General features: G+C 42.7%; 3 protein-coding genes and 1 long non-coding RNA gene across 15 annotated transcripts; 3 read left to right on the forward strand and 1 right to left on the reverse strand.

Annotated features, from left to right (window-relative positions):
- On the reverse strand, nucleotides 1–18,489 carry entr1 (endosome associated trafficking regulator 1). Of its 3 annotated transcripts, none has more exons than XM_051950974.1 (10): nucleotides 18,349–18,489; nucleotides 17,850–17,971; nucleotides 17,552–17,626; nucleotides 17,006–17,100; nucleotides 5,624–5,747; nucleotides 4,949–5,022; nucleotides 4,770–4,881; nucleotides 2,294–2,356; nucleotides 1,884–2,023; nucleotides 1–373 (listed from the first exon to the last, which is right to left on the reverse strand). In XM_051950974.1, the coding sequence occupies exons 1-10, from the start codon at nucleotides 18,383–18,385 to the stop codon at nucleotides 283–285; spliced, it is 933 nt and encodes a 310-aa protein (XP_051806934.1). In that variant the 5' UTR covers nucleotides 18,386–18,489; the 3' UTR covers nucleotides 1–282. The 3 variants fall into 3 exon arrangements, with proteins under 3 accessions (XP_051806934.1, XP_051806935.1, XP_051806933.1); XM_051950975.1 differs by having other exon boundaries at nucleotides 1,858–2,023; XM_051950973.1 differs by having other exon boundaries at nucleotides 1,842–2,023.
- LOC127534804 (uncharacterized) lies at nucleotides 380–1,802 on the forward strand. Of its 7 annotated transcripts, none has more exons than XR_007943291.1 (3): nucleotides 380–888; nucleotides 937–1,194; nucleotides 1,406–1,802. It is a non-coding gene; the product is annotated as an uncharacterized LOC127534804 (long non-coding RNA). The 7 variants fall into 7 exon arrangements; XR_007943296.1 differs by having other exon boundaries at nucleotides 960–1,194; XR_007943294.1 differs by having other exon boundaries at nucleotides 380–865.
- On the forward strand, nucleotides 2,402–4,864 carry LOC127534800 (keratin-associated protein 10-4-like). The gene is made up of 11 exons (XM_051950968.1): nucleotides 2,402–2,498; nucleotides 2,539–2,607; nucleotides 2,677–2,852; nucleotides 2,890–2,921; nucleotides 3,162–3,346; nucleotides 3,385–3,422; nucleotides 3,549–3,720; nucleotides 3,759–3,883; nucleotides 4,106–4,135; nucleotides 4,373–4,411; nucleotides 4,654–4,864. Exons 1-11 carry the CDS (start codon nucleotides 2,409–2,411, stop codon nucleotides 4,766–4,768), a joined length of 1,071 nt encoding a protein of 356 aa, XP_051806928.1. The 5' UTR covers nucleotides 2,402–2,408; the 3' UTR covers nucleotides 4,769–4,864.
- Nucleotides 18,479–24,697, forward strand: chek2 (checkpoint kinase 2). 4 transcript variants are annotated; one of them, XM_051950971.1, is made up of 15 exons: nucleotides 18,479–18,590; nucleotides 19,260–19,551; nucleotides 20,358–20,482; nucleotides 20,770–20,902; nucleotides 20,987–21,077; nucleotides 21,157–21,253; nucleotides 21,416–21,469; nucleotides 21,554–21,618; nucleotides 21,847–21,946; nucleotides 22,034–22,120; nucleotides 22,195–22,358; nucleotides 22,491–22,606; nucleotides 23,590–23,675; nucleotides 23,794–23,868; nucleotides 24,481–24,697. In XM_051950971.1, exons 2-15 carry the CDS (start codon nucleotides 19,269–19,271, stop codon nucleotides 24,586–24,588), a joined length of 1,584 nt encoding a protein of 527 aa, XP_051806931.1. In that variant the 5' UTR covers nucleotides 18,479–18,590; nucleotides 19,260–19,268; the 3' UTR covers nucleotides 24,589–24,697. The 4 variants fall into 4 exon arrangements, with proteins under 4 accessions (XP_051806931.1, XP_051806929.1, XP_051806932.1 ...); XM_051950969.1 differs by having other exon boundaries at nucleotides 18,533–18,650; XM_051950972.1 differs by having other exon boundaries at nucleotides 18,533–18,650; nucleotides 24,484–24,697.

Consider the following 24,697-nt stretch of genomic DNA (forward strand, 5'->3'; position numbering starts at 1 on the left):
TTCCTGTTCACTGTTTATTTAAAGTCTTCAGGACTCAGATCAACTCCGTGAAGCCGAAACATCACAGCAGCTCTCTGCTCACGCCTCCACTCTCTCACTCCTCCAGTCTGTGGAACTTTACGTCCTCGTTTTTTCAGATTTCATGGGACTGGAGCAGCAACACAGCCAATCAGCAGCTGTGATGTCAGACTGACACCTGCTGACCTCACAGGTAAATGTTCGAAGCTGTTGCCATGACAACCAGACAGAGAGCATTCAGGTGATGGACAGACGTCCTCAGCTTCAGGACTCGGTGTCCACAGAGGAGATCTTATCAATGGACTGAAGCAGGTGAGACACCAACCGGAGAGACTCCGCCTCCCCCATCAGCTGACTGGAGAGACAAACGGGTTAGAGAGAGAGAGAGAGAGAGAGAGAGAGAGAGAGAGAGAGAGAGAGAGAGAGAGAGAGAGAGAGACAGGTTAGAGAGAGAGAGAGAGACAGGTTAGAGAGAGAGAGAGAGAGACAGGTTAGAGAGAGAGAGAGAGACAGGTTAGAGAGAGAGAGAGAGACAGGTTAGAGAGAGAGAGAGAGACAGGTTAGAGAGAGAGAGAGAGACAGGTTAGAGAGAGAGAGAGAGAGAGAGAGAGAGAGACAGGTTAGAGAGAGAAAGACAGGTAGAGAGAGAGAGAGAGAGAGAGAGAGAGAGAGAGAGAGAGAGAGACAGGTTAGAGAGAGAGAGAGAGACAGGTTAGAGAGAGAGAGAGAGACAGGTTAGAGAGAGAGAGAGAGAGACAGGTTAGAGAGAGAGAGACAGGTTAGAGAGAGAGAGAGAGACAGGTTAGAGAGAGAGAGAGAGACAGGTTAGAGAGAGAGAGAGAGACAGGTGAGAGAGAGAGAGAGAGACAGGTGAGAGAGAGAGAGACACAGGTTAGAGAGAGAGAGAGAGAGAGACAGGTTAGAGAGAGAGAGAGAGACAGGTTAGAGAGAGAGAGAGAGAGAGACAGGTTAGAGAGAGAGAGAGAGAGAGACAGGTTAGAGAGAGAGAGAGAGAGAGAGACAGGTTAGAGAGAGAGAGAGAGAGAGACAGGTTAGAGAGAGAGAGAGAGAGAGAGACAGGTTAGAGAGAGAGAGAGACAGGTTAGAGAGAGAGAGAGAGAGACAGGTTAGAGAGAGAGAGAGAGAGACAGGTTAGAGAGAGAGAGAGAGAGACAGGTTAGAGAGAGAGAGAGAGACAGGTTAGAGAGAAGAGAGAGACAGGTTAGAGAGAGAGAGACAGGTTAGACAGAGAGAGAGACAGGTTAGAGAGAGAGACAGAGACAGGTTAGAGAGAGAGAGAGAGAGACAGGTTAGAGAGAGAGAGAGACAGGTGAGAGAGAGAGACAGAGACAGGTTAGAGAGAGAGAGAGGAGAGAGAGAGAGACAGGTTAGAGAGAGAGAGAGACAGGTTAGAGAGAGAGAGAGACAGGTTAGAGAGAGAGAGAGACAGGTTAGAGAGAGAGAGAGAGACAGGTTAGAGAGAGAGAGAGAGACAGGTTAGAGAGAGAGAGAGAGAGACAGGTTAGAGAGAGAGAGAGAGAGACAGGTTAGAGAGAGAGAGAGAGAGACAGGTTAGAGAGAGAGAGAGAGAGACAGGTTAGAGAGAGAGAGAGAGAGACAGGTTAGAGAGAGAGAGAGAGAGACAGGTTAGAGAGAGAGAGAGAGAGACAGGTTAGAGAGAGAGAGAGAGAGACAGGTTAGAGAGAGAGAGAGAGACAGGTTAGAGAGAGAGAGACAGGTTAGAGAGAGAGACAGGTCAGAGAGAGAGAGAGAGACAGGTTAGAGAGAGACGGGTTAGAGACAGACAGGCAACAGAGACCTACCTGTCTGTGTGTCTACCTGTCTGTCTGTGTGCAGGTACTGACCGGATGGAGGAGTGGGCGTGGCTTGCGGTCTTGTTCAGGTAGTCAGAGGCCACCTGTGCGTTTTGTCTCATCGTCATGACGACCTGAGACTCTGCTGCCTTCAGAATGTTGTTCTCTGAGCGCAGAGACTCCACCTCCACCTGAAGTACAACACGTACAAATACTACATGCACTCATAAAGGTACAACACGGACACCTGTTGGATGTCGTTCTACCACCTGATGAGGTCCAACAGTTTACCTGAGGACTGTCTCACACCACACTAAGCCATGTGTTCATACTGCCTGTCTGGAAACGGTCACATACATGATGGATCTAACATACTACAACTGATACTCTATTCAGTTCCAGTACTACAGTGAAGTAGTATGTTTATAGTAGTACTAGAGTGAGGTAGTGTGTGTATTTACCTGTTGCTGCTGCAGCTCTGACTTCAGTCTAGAAACGGTGTTTTCTGCGTTCACTGCTCGTCTCTGATTCACACACAAAAATCAGTCTGATCAAACAGACACTGCAGGGTTTCAAATGAGAGTTCAGGTGTATCAGGTGTATCCAGGTGTGTTCAGGTGTGTTCAGGTGTATTCAGGTGTATCAGGTGTATCCAGGTGTGTTCAGGTGTGTTCAGGTGTGTTCAGGTGTGTTCAGGTGTATTCAGGTGTGTTCAGGTGTGTCCAGGTGTATCCAGGTGTGTTCAGGTGTATCAGGTGTGTTCAGGTGTGTTCAGGTGTGTTCAGGTGTGTTCAGGTGTATCCAGGTGTATCCAGGTGTGTTCAGGTGTGTTCAGGTGTGTTAGGTGTGTTCAGGTGTGTTCAGGTGTATCAGGTGTATCAGGTGTGTTCAGGTGTGTTCAGGTGTGTTCAGGTGTGTTCAGGTGTGTTCAGGTGTGTTCAGGTGTGTTCAGGTGTATCAGGTGTGTTCAGGTGTATCAGGTGTGTTCAGGTGTGTTCAGGTGTGTTCAGGTGTGTTCAGGTGTGTTCAGGTGTATCAGGTGTGTCAGGTGTGTCAGGTGTGTGTCAGGTGTGTGTCAGGTGTGTTCGGGTGTATCAGGTGTGTTCAGGTGTATCAGGTGTATCAGGTGTGTATCAGGTGTATCAGGTGTGTTCAGGTGTATTCAGGTGTATCAGGTGTGTTCAGGTGTGTTCAGGTGTGTTCAGGTGTATCAGGTGTATCCAGGTGTGTTCAGGTGTATTCAGGTGTGTTCAGGTGTATCAGGTGTATCAGGTGTATCCAGGTGTGTTCAGGTGTATCAGGTGTATCAGGTGTGTTCAGGTGTATCAGGTGTATCAGGTGTGTTCAGGTGTGTTCAGGTGTATCAGGTGTATCAGGTGTATCCAGGTGTGTTCAGGTGTGTTCAGGTGTATTCAGGTGTATCAGGTGTATCCAGGTGTGTTCAGGTGTATTCAGGTGTATCCAGGTGTATCAGGTGTGTTCAGGTGTGTCCAGGTGTATCCAGGTGTATCCAGGTGTGTTCAGGTGTATCAGGTGTGTTCAGGTGTATCAGGTGTGTTCAGGTGTACCAGGTGTGTTCAGGTGTATCAGGTGTGTTCAGGTGTGTTCAGGTGTATCCAGGTGTATCCAGGTGTGTTCAGGTGTGTTCAGGTGTGTTCAGGTGTGTTAGGTGTGTTAGGTGTGTTAGGTGTGTTCAGGTGTGTTCAGGTGTGTTAGGTGTGTTAGGTGTGTTCAGGTGTGTTCAGGTGTGTTCAGGTGTATCAGGTGTATCAGGTGTGTCAGGTGTGTGTCAGGTGTGTGTCAGGTGTGTTCGGGTGTATCAGGTGTATCAGGTGTATCAGGTGTGTTCAGGTGTGTTCAGGTGTATCAGGTGTATCAGGTGTATCAGGTGTGTTCAGGTGTATCAGGTGTATCAGGTGTGTTCAGGTGTATCAGGTGTATCAGGTGTGTTCAGGTGTGTTCAGGTGTGTTCAGGTGTGTTCAGGTGTGTTCAGGTGTGTTCAGGTGTATCAGGTGTATCAGGTGTGTTCAGGTGTGTTCAGGTGTATCAGGTGTGTTCAGGTGTATCAGGTGTGTTCAGGTGTGTTCAGGTGTGTTCAGGTGTATCAGGTGTGTTCAGGTGTGTTCAGGTGTATCAGGTGTGTTCAGGTGTGTTCAGGTGTATCCAGGTGTGTTCAGGTGTATCAGGTGTGTCAGGTGTGTCAGGTGTGTTCAGGTGTATCAGGTGTGTTCAGGTGTATCAGGTGTGTTCAGGTGTGTTCAGGTGTATCCAGGTGTGTTCAGGTGTGTTCAGGTGTATCCAGGTGTGTTCAGGTGTGTTCAGGTGTATCAGGTGTGTTCAGGTGTGTTCAGGTGTGTTCAGGTGTGTTCAGGTGTATCAGGTGTGTTCAGGTGTATCAGGTGTATCAGGTGTGTTCAGGTGTATCCAGGTGTGTTCAGGTGTATCAGGTGTATCAGGTGTATCAGGTGTATCAGGTGTGTTCAGGTGTATCAGGTGTATCAGGTGTATCAGGTGTGTTCAGGTGTATCAGGTGTATCAGGTGTGTTCAGGTGTGTTCAGGTGTGTTCAGGTGTATCAGGTGTGTTCAGGTGTATCAGGTGTGTTCAGGTGTGTTCAGGTGTGTTCAGGTGTGTTCAGGTGTGTTCAGGTGTGTTCAGGTGTGTTCAGGTGTATCAGGTGTGTTCAGGTGTATCAGGTGTATCAGGTGTGTTCAGGTGTGTTCAGGTGTGTTCAGGTGTATCAGGTGTGTTCAGGTGTATCAGGTGTATCAGGTGTATCAGGTGTGTTCAGGTGTGTTCAGGTGTGTTCAGGTGTGTTCAGGTGTGTTCAGGTGTGTTCAGGTGTGTTCAGGTGTATCAGGTGTGTTCAGGTGTGTTCAGGTGTATCAGGTGTGTTCAGGTGTATCAGGTGTGTTCAGGTGTGTTGCTGCTGCTGACCGTCATCAGGTCCAGGTTCTTCTCCACAGAGTGGACCATGCTCTCCAGGTCCTGGGCCTCCTTCTCCTCCTGATGCCTCCTCAGCAACAGCTCCTCTGACAGTTCCACCGCCCTGCAGCACAGAGGCATGCTGGGTAAACACACTACACACTGCTTTCGCCTGATTGGTCAGACCTCACCTGCGCTGGCTGGCCTCGGCTCTTCTCTGCAGCTCCCTGAGGGTTCTCCTCAGCGACATGTTCTCCTCCTGCAGCTGAGAACACAGCAGTTTGTTACCAGGACAGTTCTCATTTCTCCCACGCTCTCTGAACTGCACACCACCTCTGCTCCCTGTTTATCACAGAGACTATTATACACTCTCTATATCTATCTGTCTATCGATAGTATGAATATATATAGTATGTATATACGTGTGTGTGTGTGTGTGTGTGTGTGTGTGTGTGTGTGTGTGTGTGTGTGTAGCAGGTGTGAGTGCTGAAGACAACTTTATTAACAACGTTATTAACATTTTTACTACTTTCTCACATGGACTACAGATCTCTGACACCTTTTTTAGAACACATTTTTTCCACTTTCTCACACTTCACTATGACACTATTTGAGCTTTTTCTTGGCATGCTCTACTAAAAACTTTTTGGACATTTTTTGAACATATTGTTTTTTCCAACATATGAAACTATGAAACACACGTGTTCAGATCAGTAGGACTCCACAGGGAAAGTGTGTGACTCTTGTTTCCTAGATGGTGAGTCCATCTGCAAAACATAGTGGCTGGAAATGATTTGAAAGTCCGTCAGTGTGGGCTGATTGTACCAGCGTTTCACTACTGCAGGGTTACATACAGGTACACTTACCTGGGCTACCTGGCTGCTCCGCCCACTCCTCCTCCTGCAGGAGCTGCCTGGTTCAGCCATGGACGTCTCATCGTCTCCTTCGTAGTTCTCTCCTGCTGCTGGATCTTCAGGTTTGGAGGAAAACCTTCACAGAGGTTGGATAGAACACGTGAAACCAGTGAGGCGTTTCCACATGAGCTACCAGGTAAGCTCAACTCAGACTGACTCTGCTCTTCACTCCAGGAATCTAATCTGCTTCACGCTCGACAGAAAACAGACAAATCCATGTTTTATGCAGAAAACTTTCATTCAAGGAGCTCAGACGATCGCTGACGTCACAACCAAGACCAATGAATCAAGAATGGTTTCACACTGCTTTATCAGATACATATAGTTTATATACTATGCCGTCCAAAATGTGACAAACATGTCATCATTTCAGCGGTTCTCAAATGCAGGTCTGAGTATCCCTTGAGGTATTTGAAGTCATGCCAGTGGGTACGTGACATAAAAAAAATAGCAACAATTCAAAAATCCTTTGTAAAATATATTTATTCAATAATGCTTCAACAAAATATGAATGAAAGTTCATAAACTGACTTTCATAACAAGTAGGCCATTCCATTTTAATTCCATAAACCCAGTTTATGGGAGAGTTTAGACGAAAGAGTGTATTTTTTTTTAATTCTGTTGAACCACAGTTCAAAAGCAATGTCTGATTTTGACTGGTTAATTCTCAGAGAATTTTTTTTTTACGTTTTGCATGTGTCTACGACGTTGAAAAAATGGCATTTTTTTATGGCGTCTTTTTGGACAAAATTTATGACTTGGGAACGGCACAATAAGACACTGGCTTGTGTCCCCTTGCAGATGACATTAGTACACACGTGGACAAAATTGTTGGTACCCCTCAGTTAAAGAAGGAAAAACCCACAATTCTCACTGAAATCACTTGAAACTCACAAAAGTAACAATAAATAAAAATTTATTGAAAATTAAATAATCAAAATCAGCCATTACTTTTGAATTGTTGATTAACATAATTATTTATAAAAACAAACTAATGAAACAGGCCTGGACAAAAATGATGGTACCTCTATAAAAGATTGAAAACTATTTGACCAGAGTGACATGATTAACTCAGGTGTGTCATTTAATTGACATCACAGGTGTTTCCAAACTCATAATCAGTCAGTCTGCCTATTTAAAGGGAGACAAGTAGTCACCCTGCTGTTTGGTGAAAAGGTGTGTACCACACTGAACATGGACAACAGAAAGCGAAGGAGAGAATTGTCCCAGGACATCCGAAAAAAACGATAGACAAACATCTTAAAGGTAAAGGCTATAAGACCATCTCTAAACAGCTTGAAGTTCCTGTGACAACAGTGGCTCATATTATTCAGAAGTTCAAGACCCACGGGACAGTAGCCAACCTCCCTGGACGTGGCCGCAAGAGGAAAATTGATGACAAATTGAAGAGACGGATCGTTGGAATTGTATCCAAAGAGCCCAGAGCAACCTCCAAAGAAATTAAAGGTGAACTCCAAGGCCAAGGTACATCAGTGTCAGATCGCACCATTCGTCGTTGTTTGAGCCAAAGTGGACTTCATGGGAGACGACCAAGGAGGACACCACTGCTGAAAAAAACTCATAAAAAAGCCAGACTGGAATTTGCAAAAATGCATGTTGACAAGCCACAAAGCTTCTGGGAGAATGTCCTTTGGACAGATGAGACCAAACTGGAGCTTTTTGGTAAGGCACATCAACTCTATGTTCATAGACTCAAAAACCAAGCATACGAAGAAAAGAACACTGTCCCTACGGTGAAACATGGAGGAGGCTCAGTAATGTTTTGGGGCTGCTTTGCTGCATCTGGCACAGGGTGTCTTGAAAGTGTGCAAGGTACGATGAAATCTGAAGACTATCAAGGCATTCTGGAGAGAAATGTGCTGCCTAGTGTCAGAAAGCTTGGTCTCAGTCGCAGGTCATGAGTCTTCCAACAGGACAACGATCCAAAACACACAGCCAAAAACACCCAAGAATGGCTGAGAGAAAAGCGTTGGACTATTCTAAAGTGGCCTTCTATGAGCCCAGATCTGAATCCCATTGAACATATGTGGAAGGAGCTGAAACATGCCATTTGGAGAAGACACCCATCAAACCTGAGACAACTGGAGCGGTTTGCTCATGAGGAGTGGGCCAAAATACCTGTTGACAGCTGCAGAACGCTCATTGACAAACACAGAAATCGTTTAATTGCAGTGATTGCCTCAAAAGGTTGTGCAACAAAATATTAAGTTATGGGTACCATCATTTTTGTCCAGCCCTATTTCATTAGTTTGTTTTTTTTAAATAATTATGTTAATCAATAATTCAAAAGTGATGGCTGATTTTGATTATTTAATTTTCAATAAATTTTTATTTATTGTTACTTTTGTGAGTTTCAAGTGATTTCAGTGAGAATTGTGGGTTTTTCCTTCTTTAACTGAGGGGTACCAACAATTTTGTCCACGTGTGTATGTCGTCTGATAGTGGACAAAAAACGTCATAGTTTAGCATGTCGTCCGATAATGGATGAAAAACGTCATAGCCTAGTATGTCGTCCGAAAATGGACAAAAAACATCATAGTTTAGTATGTCATCAAAAAATGGACAAAAACGTCACAGTTTAGTATGTCGTCCGAAAATGGACAAACAACATCATTGTCGAGTATGTCGTCCGAAATGGAGAAAAAAACGTCATAGTTTAGTATGTCGTCCGAAAATTGACAAAAAAACATCATAGTTTAGCATGTCATCAAAAAATGGACAAAAACGTCAGTTTAGTATGTCCGAAAATGGACAAAAAACGTCATAGTTTAGTATGTCATCCCAAAGTGGAGAAAAAAACGTCGTAGTTTAGTATGTCGTCCGAAAACCGACATAAAACGTCACAGTCTAGTATGTCGTCCGAAAATGAACAAAAAACGCCATTGTTTAGTTTGTTGTCCAAAAACGGACAAAAAAGTCATAGTTTAGTATGTCGTCCGAAAATGGACAAAAAAGTCACAGTTTAGTATGTGGTCCAAAAATGAACAAAAAAAACGTCATAATTTAGTATGTGGTCTAAAAATGGACAACAAACGTCATAGTTTAATATGTCATCCCAAAGTGGAGAAAAAAAACGTCATAGTTTAGTATGTCGTCCAAAAACGGACAAAAAACATCATAGTTTAGCATGTCGTCCGAAAATGGACGAAAAAGTCATATTTTAGTATGTCGTCCGAAAATGGACAAACAACATCATTGTCTAGTATGTCATCCGAAAATAGACATACGTCATTGTCTAGCATGTCGTCTGAAAATGGACAAAAAAGTCATACTTCAGTATGTCGTCCGAAAATGGACAAACAACGTCATAGTTTAGCATGTCGTCCCAAAATGGACAAAAAACGTCATAGTTTAGTATGTCGTCCAAAAATGGACAAACAATGTCACAGTTTAGTATGTCGTCCGAAAATGAACAAAAAACGTCATAGTTTATTATGTCGTCCAAAAATGGACAAAAAACGCCATAGTTTAGTATGTCGTACAAAAATAGACAAAAAATGTCATAGTTTAGTATGTCGTCCGAAAATAGACAAACAACGTCATTGTCTAGCATGTCGTCCGAAAATGGACAAAAAAGTCATACTTCAGTATGTCGTCCGAAAATGGACAAACAACGTCACAGTTTATTATGTCGTCCAAAAATGGACAAAAAACGTCTTAGTTTAGTATGTCGTCCGAAAATGAACAAAAAACGCCATAGTTTAGTATGTGGTCCAAAAATGGACAACAAACGTCATAGTTTAATATGTCATCCCAAAGTGGAGAAATAAACGTCATAGTCTAGTATGTCGTCCGAAAATGGACGAAAAAGTCATACTTTAGTATGTTGTCCGATAATGGACAAAAAACGTCATAGTTTAGTATGTCGTCCAAGAAATGACAAAAACGTCAGAATTTAGCATGTCGTCCAAAAATGTGACAAAAACGTCATCGTTTAGTATGTCGTCTGAAATGTGGCATGAACGTCATAGTTTAGTATGTCGTCCAAAAAATGACGAAAACGTCAGAATTTAGCATGTCGTCCAAAATGTGACAAAAACGTCATAGTTGAGTATGTCGTCCAAACTGTTACAAAAACGTCATAGTTTAGGATGTCATCCAAAAAATGTCAAAAACGTCATTGTTTAGTATGTCATCCAAAAAATGACAAAAACATCATAGTTTAGTATGTCGTCCAAAAATAGACAAAAAACGTCATAGTTTAGTATGTCGTCCAAAAATGGACAAAAAAACGTCATAGTTTAGTATGTGGTCCAAAAATGGACAACAAACGTCATAGTTTAATATGTCATCCCAAAGTGGAGAAAAAAACGTCATAGTTTAGTATGTCGTCCGAAAACCGACATAAAACGTCACAGTCTAGTATGTCGTTCAAAAATGGACAAAAAATGCCATAGTTTAGTATGTCGTCCAAAAATAGACAAAAAACGTCATAGTTTAGTATGTCGTCCGAAAATAGACAAAAAACGTCATAGTTTAGTATTTCGTCCGAAAATAGACAAACAACGTCATAGTTTAGTATGTCGTCCGAAAATGGACATAAAACGTCATAGTTTAGTATGTCGTCCGAAAATGGACAAAAAATGCCATTGTTTAGTATGTCGTCCAAAAATGGACATAAAAGTCACAGTTTAGTATGTGGTCCAAAAATGAACAAAAAAAACGTCATAATTTAGTATGTGGTCTAAAAATGGACAACAAACGTCATAGTTTAATATGTCATCCCAAAGTGGAGAAAAAAAACGTCATAGTTTAGTATGTCGTCCATAAACCGACATAAAACGTCACAGTCTAGTATGTCGTCCGCAAATGGACAAAAAACATCATATCTTAGAATGTCATCTGAAAATGTACAAAAATCGTCACAGTTTAGTATGCCATCCGAAAACGGACAAAAAACATCATAGTTTAGCATGTCGTCCAAAAATGGACGAAAAAGTCATATTTTAGTATGTCGTCCGAAAATGGACAAACAACATCATTGTCTAGTATGTCATCCGAAAATAGACATACAACGTCATTGTCTAGCATGTCGTCTGAAAATGGACAAAAAAGTCATACTTCAGTATGTCGTCCGAAAATGGACAAACAACGTCATAGTTTAGCATGTCGTCCCAAAATGGACAAAAAACGTCATAGTTTAGTATGTCATCTGAAAATGGACAAAAACGTCATAGTTTAGTATGTCATCAAAAAATGGACATAAAAGTCACAGTTTAGTATGTCATCCAAAAATGGACAAAAAACGTCATAATTTAGTATGTGGTCCAAAAATGGACAACAAACGTCATAGTTTAATATGTCATCCCAAAGTGGAGAAAAAAACGTCATAGTTTAGTATGTCGTCCGAAAACCGACATAAAACGTCACAGTCTAGTATGTCGTCCGCAAATGGACAAAAAACGTCATATTTTAGAATGTCATCTGAAAATGTACAAAAATCATCACAGTTTAGTATGCCGTCCGAAAATGGACAAAAAAAACGTCATAATTTAGTATGTGGTCTAAAAATGGACAACAAACGTCATAGTTTAATATGTCATCCCAAAGTGGAGAAAAAAAACGTCATAGTTTAGTATGTCGTCCAAAAACCGACATAAAACGTCACAGTCTAGTATGTCGCCCGAAAATGAACAAAAAACGTCATAGTTTAGTATGTCGTCCGAAAATGGACAAACAACATCATTGTCTAGTATGTCGTCCGAAAATGAACAAAAAACGTCATAGTTTAGTATGTCGTCCGAAAATGGACAAACAACGTCACAGTTTAGTATGTCGTCCGAAAATGGACATAAAACGTCATTGTCTAGTATGTCGCCCGAAAATGGACAAAAAATGCCATAGTTTAGTATGTCGTCCAAAAATAGACAAAAAACGTCATAGTTTAGTATGTCGTCCGAAAATAGACAAACAACGTCATAGTTTAGTATGTCGTTCCAAAATGGACAAACAACGTCAGAGTTTAGTATGTCGTCCGAAAATGAACAAAAAACGTCATAGTTTAGTATGTCATCCGAAAATGGACAAACAACATCATTGTCTAGTATGTCGTCCGAAAATGGACAAAAAAACGCCATAGTTTATTATGTCGTTCAAAAATGGACAAAAAATGCCATAGTTTAGTATGTCGTCCAAAAATAGACAAAAAACGTCATAGTTTAGTATGTCGTCCGAAAATAGACAAAAAACGTCATAGTTTAGTATTTCGTCCGAAAATAGACAAACAACGTCATAGTTTAGTATGTCGTCCGAAAATGGACAAAAAATGCCATTGTTTAGTATGTCGTCCAAAAATGGACAAAAGACGTCATAGTTTCGTATGTCATCCGAAAATGGACAAAAAATGTCATCGTTTAGTATGTCATCAAAAAATGGACAAAAAAGTCACAGTTTAGTATGTGGTCCAAAAATGAACAAAAAAAACGTCATAATTTAGTATGTGGTCTAAAAATGGACAACAAACGTCATAGTTTAATATGTCATCCCAAAGTGGAGAAAAAAAACGTCATAGTTTAGTATGTCGTCCAAAAACGGACAAAAAACATCATAGTTTAGCATGTCGTCCGAAAATGGACGAAAAAGTCATATTTTAGTATGTCGTCCGAAAATGGACAAACAAAATCATTGTCTAGTATGTCATCCGAAAATAGACATACGTCATTGTCTAGCATGTCGTCTGAAAATGGACAAAAAAGTCATACTTCAGTATGTCGTCCGAAAATGGACAAACAACGTCATAGTTTTGCATGTCGTCCCAAAATGGACAAAAAACGTCATAGTTTAGTATGTCGTCCAAAAATGGACAAACAATGTCACAGTTTAGTATGTCGTCCGAAAATGAACAAAAAACGCCATAGTTCAGTATGTCGTACAAAAATAGACAAAAAAGTCATACTTCAGTATGTCGTCCGAAAATGGACAAACAACGTCACAGTTTATTATGTCGTCCAAAAATGGACAAAAAACGTCTTAGTTTAGTATGTCGTCCGAAAATGAACAAAAAACGTCATAGTTTAGTATGTGGTCCAAAAATGGACAACAAACGTCATAGTTTAATATGTCATCCCAAAGTGGAGAAATAAACGTCATAGTCTAGTATGTCGTCTGAAAATGGACGAAAAAGTCATACTTTAGTATGTTGTCCGATAATGGACAAAAAACGTCATAGTTTAGTATGTCGTCCGAAAATGGACAAAAAAGTCATAGTTAAGTATGTCGTCCAAGAAATGACAAAAACGTCAGAATTTAGCATGTCGTCCAAAAATGTGACAAAAACGTCATCGTTTAGTATGTCGTCTGAAATGTGGCATGAACGTCATAGTTTAGTATGTCGTCCAAAAAATGACGAAAACGTCAGAATTTAGCATGTCGTCCAAAATGTGACAAAAACGTCATAGTTGAGTATGTCGTCCAAACTGTTACAAAAACGTCATAGTTTAGGATGTCATCCAAAAAATGTCAAAAACGTCATTGTTTAGTATGTCATCCAAAAAATGACAAAAACATCATAGTTTAGTATGTCGTCCAAAAATAGACAAAAAACGTCATAGTTTAGTATGTCGTCCAAAAATGGACAAAAAACGTCATAGTTTTGTATGTCATCAAAAAATGGACAAAAAAGTCACAGTTTAGTATGTGGTCCAAAAATGGACAACAAACGTCATAGTTTAATATGTCATCCCAAAGTGGAGAAAAAAACGTCGTAGTTTAGTATGTCGTCCGAAAACCGACATAAAACGTCACAGTCTAGTATGTCATCCGAAAATGAACAAAAAACGCCATTGTTTAGTTTGTTGTCCAAAAACGGACAAAAAAGTCATAGTTTAGTATGTCGTCCGAAAATGGACAAAAAATGCCATTGTTTAGTATGTCGTCCAAAAATAGACAAAAAACGTCATAGTTTAGTATGTCGTCCGAAAATAGACAAACGTCATAGTTTAGCATGTCGTCCCAAAATGGACAAAAAACGTCATAGCTTAGTATGTCATCCGAAAATGGACAAAAACGTCATAGTTTAGTATGTCATCAAAAAATGGACAAAAAACGTCATAATTTAGTATGTGGTCCAAAAATGGACAACAAACGTCATAGTTTAATATGTCATCCCAAAGTGGAGAAAAAAAACGTCATAGTTTAGTATGTCGTCCAAAAACCGACATAAAACGTCACAGTCTAGTATGTCGTCCGCAAATGGACAAAAAACATCATATCTTAGAATGTCATCTGAAAATGTACAAAAATCGTCACAGTTTAGTATGCCATCCGAAAACGGACAAAAAACATCATAGTTTAGCATGTCGTCCGAAAATGGACGAAAAAGTCATATTTTAGTATGTCGTCCGAAAATGGACAAACAACATCATTGTCTAGTATGTCATCCGAAAATAGACATACAACGTCATTGTCTAGCATGTCGTCTGAAAATGGACAAAAAAGTCATACTTCAGTATGTCGTCCGAAAATGGACAAACAACGTCATAGTTTAGCATGTCGTCCCAAAATGGACAAAAAAACGTCATAGTTTAGTATGTCGTCCAAAAATGGACAAACAATGTCACAGTTTAGTATGTCGTCCGAAAATGAACAAAAAACGTCATAGTTTATTATGTCGTCCAAAAATGGACAAAAAACGCCATAGTTTAGTATGTCGTACAAAAATAGACAAAAAATGTCATAGTTTAGTATGTCGTCCGAAAATAGACAAACAACGTCATTGTCTAGCATGTCGTCCGAAAATGGACAAAAAAGTCATACTTCAGTATGTCGTCCGAAAATGGACAAACAACGTCACAGTTTATTATGTCGTCCAAAAATGGACAAAAAACGCCATAGTTTAATATGTCGTCCAAAAATAGACAAAAAACGTCATAGTTTAGTATGTCGTCCGAAAATAGACAAACGTCATAGTTTAGCATGTCGTCCCAAAATGGACAAAAAACGTCATAGCTTAGTATGTCATCCGAAAATGGACAAAAACGTCATAGTTTAGTATGTCATCAAAAAATGGACGTAAAAGTCAGTTTAGTATGTCATCCAAAAATGGACAAAAAACGTCATAATTTAGTATGTGGTCCAAAAATGGACAACAAACGTCATAGTTTAATATGTCATCCCAAAGTGGAGAAAAAAACATCATAGTTTAGTATGTCGTCCGAAAACCGACATAAAACGTCACAGTCTAGTATGTCGTCCGCAAATGGACAAAAAACGTCATATTTTAGAATGTCATCTGAAAATGTACAAAAATCATCACAGTTTAGTATGTCGTCCAAAAATGGACAAAAAAGTCATATTTTAGTATGTCGTACGATAATGGACGAAAAACGTCATAGTTTAGTATGTCGTCCAAAAATGGACAAAAAACGTCTTAGTTTAGTATTTCGTCCGAAAATGGACAAAAAACATCATCGTCTAGTATGTCGTCCGAAAATGGACAAAAAACGTCACAGTTTAGAAGGTCGTCCGAAAATGGACAAAAAACGCCATAGTTTAGTATGTGGTCCAAAAATGGACAACAAACGTCATAGTTTAATATGTCATCCCAAAGTGGAGGAAAAAATGTCATATTTTAGTATGACATCCAAAAATGGACAAAAAACGTCATAGTTTAGTATGTCGTCCGAAAATGGACAAAAAACGTCATAGTTTAGTATGTCGTCCGAAAATGGACATAAAACGTCATAGTCTAGTATGTCGTCCGAAAATGAACAAAAAACGTCATAGTTTAGTATGTCGTCCGAAAATGGACGAAAAAGTCATACTTTAGTATGTTGTCCGATAATGGACAAAAAACGTCATAGTTTAGTATGTCGTCCGAAAATGGACATAAAACATCATAGTCTAATATGTCGTCCGAAAATGGACAAAAAACATCATAGTTTAGTATGTCGTCCAGAATGTGACAAAATTGTGATAATTTAGTATGTCATTCAAAATATAAAAAAGTCATGATTTAGTATGTCATTCAAAATGTGACAAAAATGTCAAAAAAGTCATAGTTTCATAAGTCGTCCAAAATATCATAGTTTAGTTTGTCATCCAAAATTTCACAAGAACGTCATAGTTCAGTATGTGGTCCAAAATGCGACAAAAAAATTCAAAGTGCAGTATGTCGATCAAAATGTGATAAAATTGTCAAAGTGTAGTATGTCGATCAAAATGTGATAAAATTGTCAAAGTGTTGTAAGTCGATCAAATTTTGACAAAAATGTCAGTTACTCTGCCAAGGAATGCAGCGGAGTTTTGGGACGATAGCAGTAGGTTGTCTGTGAATCTGTCAGCAGCATTACTCTAAAACAGACCAACAGATTTTGGATGAAATTTTCAGTGGAAGTCAGAAATGACACAAGGACCACCTCATTAAATTTTCTCAGTGATGCGGCTTATAGTCTGGATCCACGGCTTTTTTAAGGATTTCCAATTGGGAGAAATAGCTGTCGACACGGCATCGCTGTAACCATGACAACAAGTGAACACGGTGTCAGTTACCTGCTGAGGATCACATGATTGCCATCCTACTACAAAGTGACTGTGATTAATCAGTTAGAAATCATACAAGGAACAAATGACTAAACTGTGAGGTGTTTCTGAGTCCCGCTACATATTTAGGTCATGTATGTAGCAAACCTCAGCTAGACAGTGGTGAAGCTCCTGATGTTTCACAAAGCCAGCCATCAGCCTTAGTTTGAACACAAATCCACCTTTCTGTCCTTCACTCCTTTCTTCAGAAACACTGTCAGAGCTGGTCTCCATTCCAGCTGTTTCTAAGTTCAGACACATCCTTTATACACAGCAACATGGAACCGTTTTCTTTCATCTTTAAGTGAATTTTCGGATTTTTCGGCAGCATCATGTTAAGAAACCATCTTCTTAGATAAACACTTCCTGTGCTGCGGGAATGGTGAAAAAATAAAATCCCATAACATTAAAAATGTGTTTTCAAAACAGAAGCCTGGAGGGAATGGTTATTTTAACACTACCCAAACAAAGGCTTGCCAGAAGTGATGAACTGATCAACAGACCTGTATAAGAGTAATTTACACGTGATTCGATATCCGTACATAACGTGTGCCTTTTTTCTATTAAATATTTCATCAACTGAGCAGCCTTGGAGGAGGACTGCGCTCTCTGACTGCTTTTCTAGTTTGATGCTGGTTTCACACGTGGCTTTCTGCTTGCTTTTGGACTAGCTTAGGAGTTGGTTTAGTAGAGGTTCAGGATTGGTTTTAGACTGATTTTATACTGGTTTTAGACCGGTGTAGATGTGGAATGGATTGGCTGGCGGTGGACAGAAAAACAAACAGCTGCAGTCACCTGGTCTCCTCCTCGTCCTCATCTTCCTCCGTGCACAGAGACGACGTGCTGTCCACACCTGACTGGAAGCTCCGCCCCCACTCCTCTTCATCCTCCTGATTGGACAGACAGAGAGTCAGACGGAGGTGATCAGTAATCAATCGGTCTGATTGGCTCTGAGGTAACGGGTGATGACGTCATGAGAGCAGGGTATGATGGTTGGATGTTTGGACTGAAACAACTGATCAGTTATCAGTGAATTGATCAGGAGATGCTTGCGCTGTTTTCTGATCTGTAAGCTTTCAGGCGATTAAAGACTCAGACAGATGACCAGGACAACATGAGGAAGAAGAAACGTTTCTCAGTCAGACGGCTGGAAACATTCACATCCAAACCTGTCAAAAAATAATCCTTCCAAAATAATCTGAAGGACTCAAAAAATGTTTGAAATCATCCAAAAGTAGATAAAAGTGACCTAAAATGACTTTAAAGTACTGTCCGAATTCACAACACTGCGATGGAAATAAAGGGGGAAGGTATGATGATGTCAGTGATGATGTCACTTACCTGCAGCGCCAGGGAGTGCTCAGACAATAAACAGCTGCTGACCTCAGGGTCAAAAGTCAGGTTCCTAACAAGCCTCTGAGACAAACAAAGAGACTGAGGTCACCCCAGGCAGTTTATCTTATAACACGCTGAGTCATCCCTCCTCAGGTAGTTTATCTGATAACATGCTGAGTCATCCCTCCTCAGGTAGTTTATCCAATAACATGCTGAGTCATCCCTCCCCCAGTAGTTTATCTGATAACATGCTGAGTCATCCCTCCCACAGAAAACAGTAAATGTCCCGTCAGACTCTTTTTACCTTCCCATGTGTCTGCTGCTGGTCTGGATCCTGGTCTGGGTCCCGGTCTGGGTCCTGGTTTTTCCATCGTAGAAACTCTTTGAAGGAGAACGGGTTGAGCTCCTCGGCCTCCACCTCCTCATCTGGAGCGAGACAAAGTCCAGGAATCAGATCTATCCTTTCCACCAGTTGATCAGTTTTATCCGGGTTCAGGGAAATTGTTTTCAGGTTTTTGTGTGTTTTTAGCTGAGTGTTTTCTGGTTGTGTTTTCATGTATGTATGAGTTTTGTGTCTTTTCTGCTGTTTAACTGTTTTTAGCTGTTTTAGGGGGATGTTTGCTTTCTATCACATTCATGTGTATTCTGTCTCCTTTAGGATGTTTTCACCCAGTTTGTCTCTTTTTTCTGTTCCATCTGTCACTACTATTACTGCATTTTCTCTTCTGTTGTTTTGCTATTTTTGGGCGTTTGTGTTTGTTAAGTGAAACTTTCCTGAAGTTCAGTTTGTCTGCAGGACTCACCATCTGTGATGATCAGGGTTCTCCGCTGAGAGGACATGCTGGTTCTGCTGGTTCTCTCGATCCTCTGGTTCTGCCGAGCCTCCTCTGCCTCCCGAACCAGACCCGGAAGCACTGCTGACGGCTGCACACCCACGTGACCCAACTCCCAGCACTCTCATTGGCTACTACGGTCACATGACGTCAGAGGAAAACAGGAAATACGATTCCCGCACATTCCCGGTGAAAGTGTCCTGCACGTGCCCGTAAGTCCTTTCGTTCGGTTCGAGCTGCAGCGACCCAGAGGACAGCAGCCGCTCTGCACGGTGAGTGGAGCTCTGAGGGCGCTGTGTCGACCCGGTCCAGTCTAGTGCTGGACTGGTTCCGGTGTCGGGTCGGATTCATTCCAGACTCCGTTCGAAAACCGTCTAATTTAAGGTCTTCTGCACTGGTTCCGGTTCCGTCTGGATCCGGATTATTTTCTGTAAAGTTTGAGCCGAACCTTCCAGTGGACCGGCAGCACCGTGAACACGTTTTAACTGTTTCTGTTGTCAGATAAAGTAAACCTCCTGAAGAACAGCTGTTTCCGGAAGCCGTTTAGTCCGGCTGTGATTGACAGGCGGTGGGCAGGGTTAGTGAACATATCTGACACCAAACTCCATTTAAATTTCATCTAATTTAAGATCGTCTCCTCTCCGTGCAGACGGTTGTGATTTCTGAGGTCCGTCTGGAAATGTTGACGGCTGTTTGTTGTTAAATTTGTACAAAGTTGAAGAGTAGACATCAGAATAATAAAACATGTTTTAAATTAGTTTTCTATGTTTGTATTGTTGACAGAGAAACATGTCCTTAAATTGAACAGCTTTAAAATGGGATTTGGTGCTGACATGTTTACCAGGACCAGTATAGTCTGACTTCTCTTCTTGTGTCAGCAGAGCTGGAGAATGTCTGAAGAGATTCCCCCTGAGGGGGCGCAGACCCAGACCCAGTCCCAGTCCACCCAGTCTGCTACCCAGTCCACCCTGTCCCCGTCCCAGGCCAAGTTCCAGTCTCAACCTGGTTCCAGTTCATCCAGCGGGCCGACATCTGGCAGTCAGTCCTCCAGTGGTTCTGGGACCCTGAGCAGCGTGGACACCCTCCCCGTCACCCTGCCGTCCGTCCCCGAGGAGCCAGAACTACAACCCTGGGGCCGCCTGCTACCGATGGCCCGCGGCTTCAGGAGCCATGGTAACGCTAATGCTAAGGCTAGCGCCATGAGGGCTAATGCTAACACTAGTGCCGTAAGGGCTAATGCTAACACTAGTGCCATAAAGGCTAATGCTAACACTAGCGCCGTGAGGGCTAATGCTAACACTAGCGCCGTGAGGGCTAATGCTGAGACTAGCGCCGTGAGGGCTAATGCTAACACTAGCGCCGTGAGGGCTAATGCTAACACTAGCGCCGTGAGGGCTAATGCTAACACTAGCGCCGTGAGGGCTAATGCTAACACTAGCGCCGTGAGGGCTAATGCTGAGACTAGCGCCGTGAGGGCTAATGCTAACACTAGCGCCGTGAGGGCTAATGCTAACACTAGCGCCGTGAGGGCTCATGCTGAGACTAGCGCCGTGAGGGCTCATGCTGAGACTAGCGCCGTGAGGGCTCATGCTAAGACTAGCGCCGTGAGGGCTCATGCTAACACTAGCGCCGTGAGGGCTAATGCTAACACTAGCGCCGTGAGGGCTAATGCTGAGACTAGCGCCGTGAGGGCTAATGCTGAGACTAGCGCCGTGAGGGCTAATGCTGAGACTAGCGCCGTGAGGGCTCATGCTAAGACTAGCGCCGTGAGGGCTCATGCTAAGACTAGCGCCGTGAGGGCTCATGCTAAGACTAGCGCCGTGAGGGCTCATGCTAAGACTAGCGCCGTGAGGGCTCATGCTAAGACTAGCGCCGTGAGGGCTCATGCTAAGACTAGCGCCGTGAGGGCTCATGCTAAGACTAGCGCTGTGAGGACGTGGTCCTGAGAGGAGCTGATGTTCATGTTGGTGTGTCTGCAGACTGTGTGGAGGACCAGTACCTGTTTGGACGGGACTCCAAGTGTAACTACGTCCTGGATGACCCTGATGACCGAGGATCTAAGAAGTTCAGAATTTACAGCAAGAAACACTTCAGGATCCTCAGAGTGAGTTCCTCACCTGTGGTCCTCAGAGCTTCAGGACGAACAGCTGGAACCTGAAGATGTTTCAGCTTCATCCAGGAAGTTCCTCAGTTCTGATGAGTGATTCTAGGTGTTTCTTCTCTCCTCTCAGTGACATGACTGATGAACTTCATGGGTCAGTGGTCATGTGGGGGAGATTAGACACCTGAAGCCCTAAAGAACCTCTGGTATGAAAGTGGAACATCTCAAAGAACCAAAAAGAACTAACTCTCTCCTCTACCTGTCTGTCTGTCCACCTGTCTGTCCATCAGGAGGGCTCTGAGGTCTTTGTGGAGGACTATAGTAATAATGGGACGTTTGTGGACGGGATTCCAATCGGCAAAAATAAGAAGCTTCCTCTGGTCAATAATGCTGTCATCGCCCTGGCAGAACAACGAAACCGAGGTAACACCTGACCACACCTGACCACACCTGGACACACCTGGACACACCTGGAAACACCTGACCACGTCCTCTCTGTGTCTGCAGTGTTTGTGTTCATCGACCTGATGTCAGACGATCAGTCCAGTTTACCCAGAGAGCTGCGGGAGAAATACCTGCTGACTCGACGAATCGGAACGTGAGTCGCTCCCACCACTGTGATGATGTCACTTCCTGTGTGTTCTGGTGTGTGAGTGTTGTGTGTGTCTGTGTTTCAGAGGTGTGTGTGGGGAGGTCCGCCTGGCGTTCCAACGTTCCACCTGCAGGAAAGTCGCTGTGAAAATCATCAACAAGAAGAACTTCCAGTCTGAAGGGGTGAGTCGACTCTGCATTGTGATTGGCTGAGACATCAAGAGTGACCTCAGAGAACTATAAACATGCGCCTGAACGCTCATGTTGTCAGAGCTGCGGGGAATGGACCAATGAGAGGCCGGGCTGCTCACCATGTGACCTGTCTGCTTTGTTGTCCAATCACAGACGGCGACACGGAACGCCACGACGGAGATCGAGATTCTGCAGCGAGTCAACCACGTGAGTCTGACACCAACAAAGAAGAAACACGTGTCATTTCCTGCTCTGCTGGTTCTGTGACCTCATTTCCTGTTCCTCCTGCAGCCTTGTCTCATAAAGACAGAAGACTTTTACCAGACGGACGACAGTTATTACATCGTCCTGGAGCTGTGAGGGACACGTCTGTCTGTCTCTCTCCTGCCTGTCTCTCCTGTCTGTCACCTGTCTGTCTGTCTCTCATCCTGCCTGTCACCTGTCTGTCTGTCTCTCATCCTGCCTGTCTCTCCTGTCTGTCACCTGTCTGTCTGTCTCTCATCCTGCCTGTCTCTCCTGTCTGTCACCTGTCTGTCTGTCTCTCATCCTGCCTGTCTGTCTCTCTCCTGTCTGCCTCTCTGTAGGATGGAGGGAGGTGAGTTGTTCCACAGGGTAAAGTCTCAGCAGCAGCTTCAGGAGAATGTGGCCAAACTCTATTTCTACCAGATGCTTCGAGCCGTCCAGGTGAGCCTCACCTGCTGTTGCTATGGTAACCAGCTGACACAGGTGCAGCACAGGTAACTGTGTGTGTGTGTGTGTGTGTGTGTGTAGTACCTCCACAGTAACGGGATCATCCACAGAGACCTGAAGCCTGAGAACATCCTGCTGTCGTCTCAGGAGGACGTCTGTCTCATCAAGGTAGACGTCTTCATCCTCAGTGTGTAACTGTGTGTAACACTGTGTAGCTGTGTGTAACAGTCTGTGTCCTCCAGGTGACAGACTTCAACCAGTCCAGGATCTTGGAGGAATCTGTCCTCATGAGGACTCTGTGTGGGACTCCGTCCTATCTGGCTCCTGAAGTCTTCACTCAGGCGTCCACCACTGGATACAGCCTCGCTGTGGATGCTTGGAGCCTCGGAGTCCTGCTGTTCGTCTGGTAGGCACCTGTCTCACTCTCTCACCTGTCTCACCCTCAGTCTTATTTAATGTCTGTGTGATAGAAACAATTTTTTATTTCTTGTATTTACTCAGAGCTGAAACTGTCTGTCCACCTGTCTGTCTGTCTCAGTCTGGGTGGATATCCTCCTTTCCACGAGAGTTTTAGTGACAAGCCAGTCACGGATCAAATCATTCTTGGAGAGTTCACCATGGTTCCGTCCAAGTGGAGACACGTCTCTGATCAAGGTACTACTGCAATACTACTACAGTACTATTACCTACTGAGAATCAGAGATTTGTTCCTGACACAAAAGTTAAAGTTTCACTGAAACATGGGAGGCTGAGAGATGAAACATAGCATTAGCATTTTACCATTAGCATCTAAAACATGTGAGCATTAGCATTTTACCATTAGCATCTAAAACATGTGAGCATTAGCATTTTACCATTAGCATCTAAAACATGTGAGCATTAGCATTTTACCATTAGCATCTAAAACATGTGAGCATTAGCATTTTACCATTAGCATCTAAAACATGTGAGCATTAGCATTTTACCATTAGCATTTTATCATTAGTATCTAAAACATGCGAGCATTAGCATTTTATCATTAGCATCTAAAATATGTGAGCATTAGCATTTTATCATTAGCATCTAGAATATGTGAGCATTAGCATTTTATCATTAGCATCTCAAACGTGAGCATTAGCATCTAAAACATGTGAGCATTAGCATTTTATCATTAGCATCTAAAACATGCCAGCAGCTGACCACAGCATTGAAGCACTGGGTTTTCATAGTAGCATTTAGCACTAGCATTTTAACACTTAGCATTAGCAAATTAATACCAGCATTGGTATCCAACACTAACATTTTAACAGTAGTTTTTAGCTTTAGCATGATAAAATTGTTTGATACTGACATTTTAGCATTAGTAGTCAAACATCATTTTCAAGTTAGCTTTCTAACAGCATTTTACTCATTTGACTATTTAACTTCCTACTAAAATTTTTGCATTAGCATTTACTAGCAATAAAGCATGAGCCTTTTAGCTTTAGTGTTTCTAGATGCCTTGGAGGGTTCAGACATTTAGATTTTTATTTCAGAGCAGCAGCAGCTTTTACAAACTTCTAACTTCACATATTTGTAGTTTTTCAGCTGCTTGTAACCAACAGATTGACATGATGAAGATAATAATAAAAATAAGATTTATCGATGCTGTGTTCCAGCGAAGGATGTGGTGAGGAAGCTGCTGGTTGTCGATCCCAGCAAGAGGATGAGCATCGAGGACGCTCTGCAGCACCCCTGGTTACAGGTACCTACAGTATGTTCTAGTATATGTTACTGTTTAGAGGTTTTAAATCTGCCACTGTGCTGAAAGGCTCCAGGTGGATCATGGGAAGTGTAGTCTGACGCTGGCTGTACTGTTCTAGGATCAGGGGATGCTGAAGACGGCTCACAGACTCATGTACCCACCTGTAGAGGGTGCTGCTGCTGCTGCTCTCATGGTAACCACACACACACACACAAGTTTGGGCTGCTATCCCCGTGGGGACGTACCATTGACTCCCATTCATACCTAACCCTAAAGAAACGTTTTAGCACTTTTACTTTTTCAGTAACAACAACATGGTCAAGAAAACACTGTTTAAACTTGGGGAGACCGAAATGAGATCCCCACCGTGACATGAGTCCCCACCGAGTTAGCAGAAACACGCGTCCACACACACACACACACACACACACACACACACACACACACACACACACACGTTTGTTTTTCTATACCGGTGGGGACTTACCATTGACTCCCATTCATATCTAACTCCTAACCCTAACCCTAACCTTAACCATCACCAAATCAATTCCTAACCCTAAACAAACGTTTTTGCACTTTTACATTTTTTTATTAACAACAATATGGCCAAGAAAATGGTGTTGCCACCCGTGGGGACCTCATTTTAGGTCCCCACTGTAAGACAAGTCCCCACCTTTATAGCAAATAGTCAGGTCAAAGTCCCCACCGGTATAGCAGAAACAAGTACACACACACACACACACGTACACACACGTACACACACACACACACACACACGCCTGTAAACTGCCTCTGCCCCCAGCAGGAGGCGCCATCAGGAGGACCCTCAAAGAGGAAACGAGGCGATGGAGACGAGGAGGACCAACATGCTGCTAAGCGGAGCCAAGCCCCGCCCCCCAGCGCCGTGTAGAGGACCAATCAGGTTGAGCTGCTAGTCAGCTGACCTGTTCACTGCTCAAACACTTGACTGTAAATAAAGTTCATTCCAATTTTCTAATAAAGCCTTTTATGTTTTTCCA

This window comes from Acanthochromis polyacanthus, chromosome 7 (assembly GCF_021347895.1).
Source record: "Acanthochromis polyacanthus isolate Apoly-LR-REF ecotype Palm Island chromosome 7, KAUST_Apoly_ChrSc, whole genome shotgun sequence".
Lineage (NCBI taxonomy): Eukaryota > Metazoa > Chordata > Actinopteri > Pomacentridae > Acanthochromis > Acanthochromis polyacanthus.

What these genes read in the sequence shown, in the direction of transcription:
- LOC127534800 (XM_051950968.1), top strand. Translation starts at nt 2,409, where the DNA reads ATGAGAGTTCAGGTGTATCAGGTGTATCCAGGTGTGTTCAGGTGTGTT. An exon ending in TGTGTGTCAGGTGTGTTCGG is followed by an intron (nt 2,922 to 3,161) that starts GTGTATCAGGTG and finishes CAGGTGTATCAG; the next exon opens with GTGTATCAGGTGTGTTCAGG. An exon ending in GTGTATCCAGGTGTATCCAG is followed by an intron (nt 3,347 to 3,384) that starts GTGTGTTCAGGT and finishes CAGGTGTATCAG; the next exon opens with GTGTGTTCAGGTGTACCAGG.
- chek2 (XM_051950971.1), top strand. Translation starts at nt 19,269, where the DNA reads ATGTCTGAAGAGATTCCCCCTGAGGGGGCGCAGACCCAGACCCAGTCC. An exon ending in CTGACTCGACGAATCGGAAC is followed by an intron (nt 21,078 to 21,156) that starts GTGAGTCGCTCC and finishes TCTGTGTTTCAG; the next exon opens with AGGTGTGTGTGGGGAGGTCC. An exon ending in TTCTGCAGCGAGTCAACCAC is followed by an intron (nt 21,470 to 21,553) that starts GTGAGTCTGACA and finishes TTCCTCCTGCAG; the next exon opens with CCTTGTCTCATAAAGACAGA.
- entr1 (XM_051950973.1), bottom strand. Translation starts at nt 18,385, where the DNA reads ATGTCCTCTCAGCGGAGAACCCTGATCATCACAGATG. An exon ending in GAGGACGAGGAGGAGACCAG is followed by an intron (nt 5,748 to 17,005) that starts GTGACTGCAGCT and finishes ACCTCTGTGAAG; the next exon opens with GTTTTCCTCCAAACCTGAAG. An exon ending in AGAACCTGGACCTGATGACG is followed by an intron (nt 2,357 to 4,769) that starts GTCAGCAGCAGC and finishes TGTGTGAATCAG; the next exon opens with AGACGAGCAGTGAACGCAGA.